This window comes from Carassius carassius, chromosome 34 (genome assembly GCF_963082965.1).
Source record: "Carassius carassius chromosome 34, fCarCar2.1, whole genome shotgun sequence".
In the NCBI taxonomy this organism is placed as follows: domain Eukaryota; kingdom Metazoa; phylum Chordata; class Actinopteri; order Cypriniformes; family Cyprinidae; genus Carassius; species Carassius carassius.
In genome coordinates, this window is record NC_081788.1 from 17,831,608 (window position 1) to 17,842,527 (window position 10,920).

The window sequence follows — 10,920 nt, forward strand, 5'->3', positions numbered from 1 at the left end:
CGTTTTAGAACCGGTTCACCCGAAGAGATGGTTTAATCCGGGATGATACACTTTAATAAAACATAAAATCAATGTAAAATTTGCCAGATTTAGCCAGGGCGGCAAATTTTCATGTAGCCCCAGGGCAGGTCGATGCAGGCTGAAAAAAATAATAATAACAAAATACAATCAACAATTTTGTGTTTCTGACCAGAAATTCCTTAATTTATTTGAGAAATCACAATGTCTTCTTTCTATCACTGCATAAATCAGAAATGCTGAATTATATCACGCACAATAAAATGACAACTTTTTCTAGTTAATTTGTCAATTAGAAATTACAAGTATTGGGCAAAGAATGATACTATGCACAATGAAAAGAAAACATGTTTTTTATTATTTATTCTCTCTTTTTGTAAGCCTCCAAATTTGTTAAACACACAAACAATAACATTCAATTCATTTTAGCAACAGTCTTGGCCTGGTATGATGTAAACATTTCTTAAATAGAGGCTAAGTTATAAGGCACACAGTTGAATTAATAAAAGGCTATTTCAACCACAAAAAGCACATGGAAAAGTAAGATGAGATGATATTTTAAAAGGTCAAAACAAACTAAGCACAACAGCTTTGTGTACTGCACAGCCTCAACGGTTATAAAATGGGAGCGTCAGAACATTACATTTAAGTTATACATTGAATTCAAAATATATTTTCCTGAACAGGAGTCAAAAACATTCTGTAAATTTTATGTAACAAGTTCAAATGACATCAAAAACATTACAGTAACGTTAACGAAATGAAATATGATTTTAATGATGCAGTTTACTTCATACAAGTAGTTTATTTGCCAACATGCCCTTGTACCTTCCCTAAGTATACAGCTTTGCTGTAGTGTGTAAAATGCACATCTAAATTTGACCATATTTGAATAGAATGAAGATACTCTATAGGCAAGGACCTTTGGTGGATTTGTGACACAGGTCAAGTCAGGTCCATAACATCAGTCAACCGGTTGCTATGTAGCACCACTTTAGTACTTCAACAACACCTGCTTGATGAATGTGGATGTGACCTGCTGTTTAACTAGGCTGTTCTGCTCCTGCTTGCTGATTGGCTGACGTGTGTAATGGCGTCTCCTTGTAAAGGAACCAGCAGTTTCCTCCCCACAGAATAAGGTTTAGGAATCCAAAGATCTATACAAATTCATAGATTCACATCATTTGCATTGGTAACCTCACTTGACATGTTCCGAATTCATATGATTTACATTATATAAATACTGACAAAGGATAGCAGGTGGGAAAATAGGATGGATACATAAGTAATTCTGTTAAATTATCGATGTATGATGTCATGGGTCTAGTATTTTGCTATATATTATAGTCCTCTTACCACTGAGGAATTGAGGCGGCCCATTGAGGGGATGTGCCCAGCAGTGCAATTGTTTTCTGTTTGTTTACACACTTCAGTCAAGTACACAAGCATATTTGGACTGGTTGAATTTTTCACGTCTGTGAGGCCTTTTCCCCATGCAGATGAACACACCAGCCAGAGAAAAGTGAAGATCCCAGTTAACAGTAGGTCCTAAAGAGAGTAATACATGTAAATTTAAATGTATATTAATTATAAGTTGAATGTATTATAAATAATATTAGTATTCAAATCCAGTCAAATGTTTGGAATACAGAAAAAACAACAACAGTAACATTATGAAATATTATTACAATTTAAAATAACTATTTAAATTTAAAATGTTCTGATTTGTATTGTTTATTTTTATGAATATTAAGTTCAAAAGAACTGCATTTATTTGTAATTCTTTTTTAACATAATTTCTTTAATTATTTAATGTGTCCTTGCTGAATAAAAGTATTTCTTCTGCTAATTTTTGTTTTCTTTATAATCTTACATTCTGCAAATTATTCAATATATATATATAGGAGTGGGCGATATGGGAAAAATATCATACTTTCATGATTCTTTGTCATGCTGGTATTGCTATTTTGCAAGTTGTCTGAGCAGCACAATCAAACTTCTAAAATATAATATAAAATGTAAAAAATATTCTTGATGAATATAAAATGGAATATGAATTTTAAAAGGCATGAACAGACAAAGTGAAGGTTTAAGAACACACACAGAAAACAGATAACTGAAAATAGATAAAGTGTGATCTTGAACCTATACACACACTCACAATGCTGGGGCCTCGAGGAGATTCACGGTAGATGTGCTGGTAAGCCAGATACAACACAAGAGTAACTGTGCTGTACAGGAAAGCCAGAACTCCAATAGCTACAAAGAACTCAGCGGAAGATGAATAATCTCCAGTCAGATGTTTAAACACTGTGCCATCTTTGCAGTCTGGCACACTGTAACTCTGGGTATTGAGCCTTTGTAACAAAGAACAATAAAAAAAAAAGACATTATGGAAAATATTTTTATTAAAAACAATGATTTTCATATGTATTTTAATCATACTGTGTTTACCTAAAAGGATAACTGAAAGATACATTTATTTCTTTGTTGACACTGTTCTTGCACTTGATGTTCAAACTGGAAGAGCCAGAATAACCCACAGTTGTAGCAAATGCAAAAATGGCAAATATCTGTAGACAGTAAACAGAAAAAGGTTTAATGAATGAATTTTAATATGAATCGTACAAATGGGAACCACAGGAAGTGTGCACACAAGTACACAGAACTAAGATCAGCATATGAAGAAATAAAAATTATTTTTAATCACCATTAAATGCCCAACACAGTCTCACTGCTTTGTGCTTCCTCTTTTTAATTGCTTTTTTAAAGAAGAATTGCTTATTGTGGGTTTTAAAAACCTTAAAAGCTGTACGATGGTAATATCCGGTGCATGATACATATTTGTGCATTGATAAAAAAAAAAGGGTGTGGAGTATATGACCCTCTGGATAACATGCATGGCAAGTAATACCAAAATATATTTTAACAAAGACTTCAGTAATTGTTAACAGACACTTTATCTTTAAGCTATTCAGTAAAACAAACATTGCATCAAGAAATGATTTAACACCACGAGGAACATAAAAAATGGATTACAGATTTTAAGTTTTTCTTTAAAACTAAACGCTTTAATAAATGGGAGAATAATGTTGTCATTTTTATTTTCCTAACAACTTGATGTACCTACTCAGAATATAACATCATAAGTGAAAGCACGTACCCATTCCAGTACACGTATAAATCCCAGAGGCTCTTTCAGAGGGCTGAGATCTAACCGAAACGCGCTCATCATGCTCTGCAAATAAAAAAGCATCAGTAGTAGCGGCCCATCATCAAAAAACCGTTAGTACATCTGTCGGAAATGGTGCGATAACCAAACATCCGGAGACATTATGAAGCGCGGCACATTTTGCAGAAGCATTTTCTCCAAAAATATTTTCTCGCCAATTTCGTCATATCTGAACAAAATTTTGCATTTAGCTTGAGCGGATTACAGGGGGAAGTGCTTTTATTGAGTTTTATTGCACTAAAGAAAAAGGAAGATTGTGAAAGCTTATCTTGTCTAGTCACCATACAAATAAAAGAAAGTTGTCCAAGTTCCTTCCGCTTTTCTAGTTTGTGCTTTAGAGTTTAGATATGTTTTTGACCATGTGATTCGTTACGCAATCAAGGCATGCGGTGGTGATGGTGGTGGCCGCTTACTGTGTGGTTGATAGATCAGAATTGACAACAGCCAAAAGACATTTGGCAGGAGAAGAAGGATTCGAAACATCGAATGTCGGAATCAAAATCCGATGCCTTAACCAACTTGGCGATTTCCCTGCACTGAACACTGCACGATTGCAGCGCCCGACAACATGCAGTTTGTTAACTTAAACGGCCCAGCCAGCCAATGGATGCTCAGCGAGCGTCTTGCAAACCTTTTGCTGCCATCCCAGTGGGTTTGAGCTTGCGTCAAGCTGGAAATCAGCCGGACAACACGCAAACACCGCGCTGCCAGAGCCTGTCATGCGTGGCTTCAAGCCCTGCTTCTCTAAAACCGCAAGAGCTTGACACACTTGCGGCTCGATCAGCTCCCCAACAGCCTGGAGATCATTGCGGCCAAAGCCGTAAGGATTCTCAGCAAAGACCGCGAGTATAGCATGTGGCGTATCGCGCTTCAAGGCTTGGTGACCAAAAATCGCTGCTGTCGATAAGCCGTTTTTTGGCTTGATGATGACCAGTGCCTGACTGGTAGGCAGGATGCCATCGTTGAGGGGCTCGATATGCTCACCGATGCCGCTGACCCAGGCGTTCCTACCGCGCAGAAAGAAGGGTACATCAGCGCCTAGAGAGATGCCAATTTGCTCTAATGTCGAGAGCGGCTGATTAAGATTCCACAGGCGATTAAGGCCTAGCAGACATGTCGCCGGATCGGACGAGCCGCCGCCCAAGCCCGCTTCAGCAGGGATGCGCTTTTCAAGTTGGATGTGTGCGCCTAAACTGCAGCCCGTGGCTTGTCGCAGGGCTCGAGCGGCTCGAATGCAGAGGTCGTCTCGGGGAAGTTCTGCTCCTGCGCAAGAAGCTAGATCCTCCCGAGAGATCTGTCCGTCTCCACGCAAGCTAAGGTGGACGATGTCTTGCCAGTCAATGAGCTGAAAGACAGATTCAATCAAGTGGTAACCATCGGCGCGGCGGCCTGTGATGTGCAAAAACAGGTTGATTTTGGCGGGAGCGGGCAGGTCCCGCAGTTCTTTCAAAGCGTTATTCATGACTGCTCCAACACGATGCGAGCACACTGCGGTCAGGACAAGTCGAAAAGCCGCCACACTGTTTTGATGGTTGAACATAAACTACTGGTTACGGAAACGGTGGTGCGTTGAACACCCTTTTCTGATGACGCAAGAGTTTAAACTATGGCAGCTGAGAAGGACATTAATTGTTATTTTTCAAGGATTCTCGGAACCTGATAAAATCTGTATAAATACGTGTTTAATACTGCAAAATACGTTACAGTCACTACCCTTGCCGTCCAGAATAAAAGATAACATCCCAATCGAGTGAAGTGATGCAACCTTTACCTCGCATTTCAGGATGAAAAGACAAACATTTCAAGTGAAAGATAATCCACTTACCTGCGAGACTGTGTTATGATCTATATAACCTTATTATTTTTATTGTGTGTATTAAGCTTATCATTATTGCTGATCATTGTTGTTGTGCTATATTGTAATATATACCATTATATAATCAGAGAAGTATAGAAAAGTTTATGAAAGTGTCACTCCACAATACAATAACAAAAAATATATATAAATATGCATAGTATTTTTGTTACATTAATCAGTGTCTAGAACAAGGATATGGACCAGAAGACATTGCATTTACTAAATGATATTTAGACAGACTTAAAGAAGTTCTAGATCTATAATTGTGCTCTTATTATTTTAGTTATTTTGCCTTCAATTTAAATAAACGTGCAAACAATGTACTTGCTCTTGTGAATTTATTGTCATGCTAATTACATAGTGCGAGCTGTCTCTTTAATATTGCGTGACATTTTGGACACACCCACCAAACAAGAGAAAAGAAAGTTATATTTTAGAGTGTCACCCCTTGGTTGCTGAGCACTTTTTTTCTACAGAGTGGCTGATTTGTAGTTTGTATCACTTTTTTGTATTTCTCATTAATTTCTTAAGTCTTATTTCTGACAGTGAAGGAGCCAAGTGTTACTTTTTTTAATTTCCATTATTATTTTTTATTTTTTTGTGCTCACATATCTAATGCAACAAAAGTCACGAAGTGTAATCTCATTCCGATTAAATCTCATAAATTTTCATGTAGCCCCAGGGCAGGTCGATGCAGGCTGAAAAAAATAATAATAACAAAATACAATCAACAATTTTGTGTTTCTGACCAGAAATTCCTTAATTTATTTGAGAAATCACAATGTCTTCTTTCTATCACTGCATAAATCAGAAATGCTGAATTATATCACGCACAATAAAATGACAACTTTTTCTAGTTAATTTGTCAATTAGAAATTACAAGTATTGGGCAAAGAATGATACTATGCACAATGAAAAGAAAACATGTTTTTTATTATTTATTCTCTCTTTTTGTAAGCCTCCAAATTTGTTAAACACACAAACAATAACATTCAATTCATTTTAGCAACAGTCTTGGCCTGGTATGATGTAAACATTTCTTAAATAGAGGCTAAGTTATAAGGCACACAGTTGAATTAATAAAAGGCTATTTCAACCACAAAAAGCACATGGAAAAGTAAGATGAGATGATATTTTAAAAGGTCAAAACAAACTAAGCACAACAGCTTTGTGTACTGCACAGCCTCAACGGTTATAAAATGGGAGCGTCAGAACATTACATTTAAGTTATACATTGAATTCAAAATATATTTTCCTGAACAGGAGTCAAAAACATTCTGTAAATTTTATGTAACAAGTTCAAATGACATCAAAAACATTACAGTAACGTTAACGAAATGAAATATGATTTTAATGATGCAGTTTACTTCATACAAGTAGTTTATTTGCCAACATGCCCTTGTACCTTCCCTAAGTATACAGCTTTGCTGTAGTGTGTAAAATGCACATCTAAATTTGACCATATTTGAATAGAATGGAGATACTCTATAGGCAAGGACCTTTGGTGGATTTGTGACACAGGTCAAGTCAGGTCCATAACATCAGTCAACCGGTTGCTATGTAGCACCACTTTAGTACTTCAACAACACCTGCTTGATGAATGTGGATGTGACCTGCTGTTTAACTAGGCTGTTCTGCTCCTGCTTGCTGATTGGCTGACGTGTGTAATGGCGTCTCCTTGTAAAGGAACCAGCAGTTTCCTCCCCACAGAATAAGGTTTAGGAATCCAAAGATCTATACAAATTCATAGATTCACATCATTTGCATTGGTAACCTCACTTGACATGTTCCGAATTCATATGATTTACATTATATAAATACTGACAAAGGATAGCAGGTGGGAAAATAGGATGGATACATAAGTAATTCTGTTAAATTATCGATGTATGATGTCATGGGTCTAGTATTTTGCTATATATTATAGTCCTCTTACCACTGAGGAATTGAGGCGGCCCATTGAGGGGATGTGCCCAGCAGTGCAATTGTTTTCTGTTTGTTTACACACTTCAGTCAAGTACACAAGCATATTTGGACTGGTTGAATTTTTCACGTCTGTGAGGCCTTTTCCCCATGCAGATGAACACACCAGCCAGAGAAAAGTGAAGATCCCAGTTAACAGTAGGTCCTAAAGAGAGTAATACATGTAAATTTAAATGTATATTAATTATAAGTTGAATGTATTATAAATAATATTAGTATTCAAATCCAGTCAAATGTTTGGAATACAGAAAAAACAACAACAGTAACATTATGAAATATTATTACAATTTAAAATAACTATTTAAATTTAAAATGTTCTGATTTGTATTGTTTATTTTTATGAATATTAAGTTCAAAAGAACTGCATTTATTTGTAACAATTCTTTTTTAACAATTTCTTTAATTATTTAATGTGTCCTTGCTGAATAAAAGTATTTCTTCTGCTAATTTTTCTTTTCTTTATAATCTTACATTCTGCAAATTATTCAATATATATATATAGGAGTGGGCGATATGGGAAAAATATCATACTTTCATGATTCTTTGTCATGCTGGTATTGCTAATTTGCAAGTTGTCTGAGCAGCACAATCAAACTTCTAAAATATAATATAAAATGTGAAAAATATTCTTGATGAATATAAAATGGAATATGAATTTTAAAAGGCATAAGACAAAGTGGAGGTTTAAGAACACACACAGAAAACAGATAACTGAAAATAGATAAAGTGTGATCTTGAACCTATACACACACTCACAATGCTGGGGCCTCGAGGAGATTCACGGTAGATGTGCTGGTAAGCCAGATACAACACAAGAGTAACTGTGCTGTACAGGAAAGCCAGAACTCCAATAGCTACAAAGAACTCAGCGGAAGATGAATAATCTCCAGTCAGATGTTTAAACACTGTGCCATCTTTGCAGTCTGGCACACTGTAACTCTGGGTATTGAGCCTTTGTAACAAAGAACAATAAAAAAAAAGACATTATGGAAAATATTTTTATTAAAAACAATGATTTTCATATGTATTTTAATCATACTGTGTTTACCTAAAAGGATAACTGAAAGATACATTTATTTCTTTGTTGACACTGTTCTTGCACTTGATGTTCAAACTGGAAGAGCCAGAATAACCCACAGTTGTAGCAAATGCAAAAATGGCAAATATCTGTAGACAGTAAACAGAAAAAGGTTTAATGAATGAATTTTAATATGAATCGTACAAATGGGAACCACAGGAAGCGTGCACACAAGTACACAGAACTAAGATCAGCATATGAAGAAATAAAAATTATTTTTAATCACCATTAAATGCCCAACACAGTCTCACTGCTTTGTGCTTCCTCTTTTTAATGGCTTTTTTAAAGAAGAATTGCTTATTGTGGGTTTTAAAAACCTTAAAAGCTGTACGATGGTAATATCCGGTGCATGATACATATTTGTGCATTGATAAAAAAAAAAGGGTGTGGAGTATATGACCCTCTGGATAACATGCATGGCAAGTAATACCAAAATATATTTTAACAAAGACTTCAGTAATTGTTAACAGACACTTTATCTTTAAGCTATTCAGTAAAACAAACATTGCATCAAGAAATGATTTAACACCACGAGGAACATAAAAAATGGATTACAGATTTTAAGTTTTTCTTTAAAACTAAACGCTTTAATAAATGGGAGAATAATGTTGTCATTTTTATTTTCCTAACAACTTGATGTACCTACTCAGAATATAACATCATAAGTGAAAGCACGTACCCATTCCAGTACACGTATAAATCCCAGAGGCTCTTTCAGAGGGCTGAGATCTAACCGAAACGCGCTCATCATGCTCTGCAAATAAAAAAGCATCAGTAGTAGCGGCCCATCATCAAAAAACCGTTAGTACATCTGTCGGAAATGGTGCGATAACCAAACATCCGGAGACATTATGAAGCGCGGCACATTTTGCAGAAGCATTTTCTCCAAAAATATTTTCTCGCCAATTTCGTCATATCTGAACAAAATTTTGCATTTAGCTTGAGCGGATTACAGGGGGAAGTGCTTTTATTGAGTTTTATTGCACTAAAGAAAAAGGAAGATTGTGAAAGCTTACCTTGTCTAGTCACCATACAAATAAAAGAAAGTTGTCCAAGTTCCTTCCGCTTTTCTAGTTTGTGCTTTAGAGTTTAGATATGTTTTTGACCATGTGATTCGTTACGCAATCAAGGCATGCGGTGGTGATGGTGGTGGCCGCTTACTGTGTGGTTGATAGATCAGAATTGACAACAGCCAAAAGACATTTGGCAGGAGAAGAAGGATTCGAAACATCTAATGCCGGAATCAAAATCCGATGCCTTAACCAACTTGGCGATTTCCCTGCACTGAACACTGCACGATTGCAGCGCCCGACAACATGCAGTTTGTTAACTTAAACGGCCCAGCCAGCCAATGGATGCTCAGCGAGCGTCTTGCAAACCTTTTGCTGCCATCCCAGTGGGTTTGAGCTTGCGTCAAGCTGGAAATCAGCCGGACAACACGCAAACACCGCGCTGCCAGAGCCTGTCATGCGTGGCTTCAAGCCCTGCTTCTCTAAAACCGCAAGAGCTTGACACACTTGCGGCTCGATCAGCTCCCCAACAGCCTGGAGATCATTGCGGCCAAAGCCGTAAGGATTCTCAGCAAAGACCGCGAGTATAGCATGTGGCGTATCGCGCTTCAAGGCTTGGTGACCAAAAATCGCTGCTGTCGATAAGCCGTTTTTTGGCTTGATGATGACCAGTGCCTTACTGGTAGGCAGGATGCCATCGTTGAGGGGCTCGATATGCTCACCGATGCCGCTGACCCAGGCGTTCCTACCGCGCAGAAAGAAGGGTACATCAGCGCCTAGAGAGAGGCCAATTTGCTCTAATGTCGAGAGCGGCTGATTAAGATTCCACAGGCGATTAAGGCCTAGCAGACATGTCGCCGCATTGGACGAGCCGCCGCCCAAGCCCGCTTCAGCAGGGATGCGCTTTTCAAGTTGGATGTGTGCGCCTAAACTGCAGCCCGTGGCTTGTCGCAGGGCTCGAGCGGCTCGAATGCAGAGGTCGTCTCGGGGAAGTTCTGCTCCTGCGCAAGAAGCTAGATCCTCCCGAGAGATCTGTCCGTCTCCACGCAAGCTAAGGTGGACGATGTCTTGCCAGTCAATGAGCTGAAAGACAGATTCAATCAAGTGGTAACCATCGGCGCGGCGGCCTGTGATGTGCAAAAACAGGTTGATTTTGGCGGGAGCGGGCAGGTCCCGCAGTTCTTTCAAAGCGTTATTCATGACTGCTCCAACACGATGCGAGCACACTGCGGTCAGGACAAGTCGAAAAGCCGCCACACTGTTTTGATGGTTGAACATAAACTACTGGTTACGGAAACGGTGGTGCGTTGAACACCCTTTTCTGATGACGCAAGAGTTTAAACTATGGCAGCTGAGAAGGACATTAATTGTTATTTTTCAAGGATTCTCGGAACCTGATAAAATCTGTATAAATACGTGTTTAATACTGCAAAATACGTTACAGTCACTACCCTTGCCGTCCAGAATAAAAGATAACATCCCAATCGAGTGAAGTGATGCAACCATTACCTCGCATTTCAGGATGAAAAGACAAACATTTCAAGTGAAAGATAATCCACTTACCTGCGAGACTGTGTTATGATCTATATGACCTTATTATTTTTATTGTGAGTATTAAGCTTATCATTATTGCTGATCATTGTTGTTGTGCTATATTGTAATATATACCATTATATAATCAGAGAAGTATAGAAAAGTTTATGAAAGTGTCACTCCACAATACAATAACAAAAAATATATATAA

At 37.7% G+C, this 10,920-nt stretch overlaps 4 protein-coding genes across 5 annotated transcripts; all 4 read right to left on the reverse strand.

Annotated features, from left to right (window-relative positions):
• Positions 1–707: 707 nt before the first annotated feature.
• On the reverse strand, positions 708–3,438 carry LOC132114576 (synaptophysin-like). Its single transcript, XM_059522755.1, has 5 exons — positions 3,182–3,438; positions 2,473–2,591; positions 2,180–2,375; positions 1,375–1,566; positions 708–1,175 (listed from the first exon to the last, which is right to left on the reverse strand). Exons 1-5 carry the CDS (start codon positions 3,272–3,274, stop codon positions 1,062–1,064), a joined length of 714 nt encoding a protein of 237 aa, XP_059378738.1. The 5' UTR covers positions 3,275–3,438; the 3' UTR covers positions 708–1,061.
• A 395-nt stretch (positions 3,439–3,833) lies between these two features.
• On the reverse strand, positions 3,834–4,712 carry LOC132114944 (4-diphosphocytidyl-2-C-methyl-D-erythritol kinase-like). Its single transcript, XM_059523339.1, has one exon. It carries the CDS (start codon positions 4,710–4,712, stop codon positions 3,834–3,836), a length of 879 nt encoding a protein of 292 aa, XP_059379322.1.
• A 1,662-nt stretch (positions 4,713–6,374) lies between these two features.
• On the reverse strand, positions 6,375–9,343 carry LOC132114577 (synaptophysin-like). 2 transcript variants are annotated; one of them, XM_059522758.1, is made up of 6 exons: positions 9,183–9,343; positions 8,846–8,920; positions 8,137–8,255; positions 7,845–8,040; positions 7,042–7,233; positions 6,375–6,842 (listed from the first exon to the last, which is right to left on the reverse strand). In XM_059522758.1, exons 2-6 carry the CDS (start codon positions 8,915–8,917, stop codon positions 6,729–6,731), a joined length of 693 nt encoding a protein of 230 aa, XP_059378741.1. In that variant the 5' UTR covers positions 8,918–8,920; positions 9,183–9,343; the 3' UTR covers positions 6,375–6,728. The 2 variants fall into 2 exon arrangements, with proteins under 2 accessions (XP_059378741.1, XP_059378740.1); XM_059522757.1 differs by lacking the exon at positions 9,183–9,343 and having other exon boundaries at positions 8,846–9,157.
• Positions 9,344–9,497: 154 nt separating this feature from the next.
• Positions 9,498–10,376, reverse strand: LOC132114948 (4-diphosphocytidyl-2-C-methyl-D-erythritol kinase-like). Its single transcript, XM_059523347.1, has one exon. It carries the CDS (start codon positions 10,374–10,376, stop codon positions 9,498–9,500), a length of 879 nt encoding a protein of 292 aa, XP_059379330.1.
• Positions 10,377–10,920: the final 544 nt, after the last annotated feature.

Bases quoted from the DNA above. Each gene is read 5' to 3' on its own strand.
- LOC132114576 (XM_059522755.1), bottom strand. From the start codon at position 3,274: ATGCTTTTTTATTTGCAGAGCATGATGAGCGCGTTTCGGTTAGATCTC. The intron at 2,592-3,181 runs GTACGTGCTTTC...TACTGTCTACAG, and splicing joins TTATACGTGTACTGGAATGG to ATATTTGCCATTTTTGCATT. The intron at 2,376-2,472 runs GTAAACACAGTA...TTTGTTACAAAG, and splicing joins TCTTTCAGTTATCCTTTTAG to GCTCAATACCCAGAGTTACA.
- LOC132114948 (XM_059523347.1), bottom strand. From the start codon at position 10,376: ATGAATAACGCTTTGAAAGAACTGCGGGACCTGCCCGCTCCCGCCAAA.
- LOC132114944 (XM_059523339.1), bottom strand. From the start codon at position 4,712: ATGAATAACGCTTTGAAAGAACTGCGGGACCTGCCCGCTCCCGCCAAA.
- LOC132114577 (XM_059522757.1), bottom strand. From the start codon at position 8,938: ATGCTTTTTTATTTGCAGAGCATGATGAGCGCGTTTCGGTTAGATCTC. The intron at 8,256-8,845 runs GTACGTGCTTTC...TACTGTCTACAG, and splicing joins TTATACGTGTACTGGAATGG to ATATTTGCCATTTTTGCATT. The intron at 6,843-7,041 runs GTAAGAGGACTA...GAATTTGTATAG, and splicing joins GCCGCCTCAATTCCTCAGTG to ATCTTTGGATTCCTAAACCT.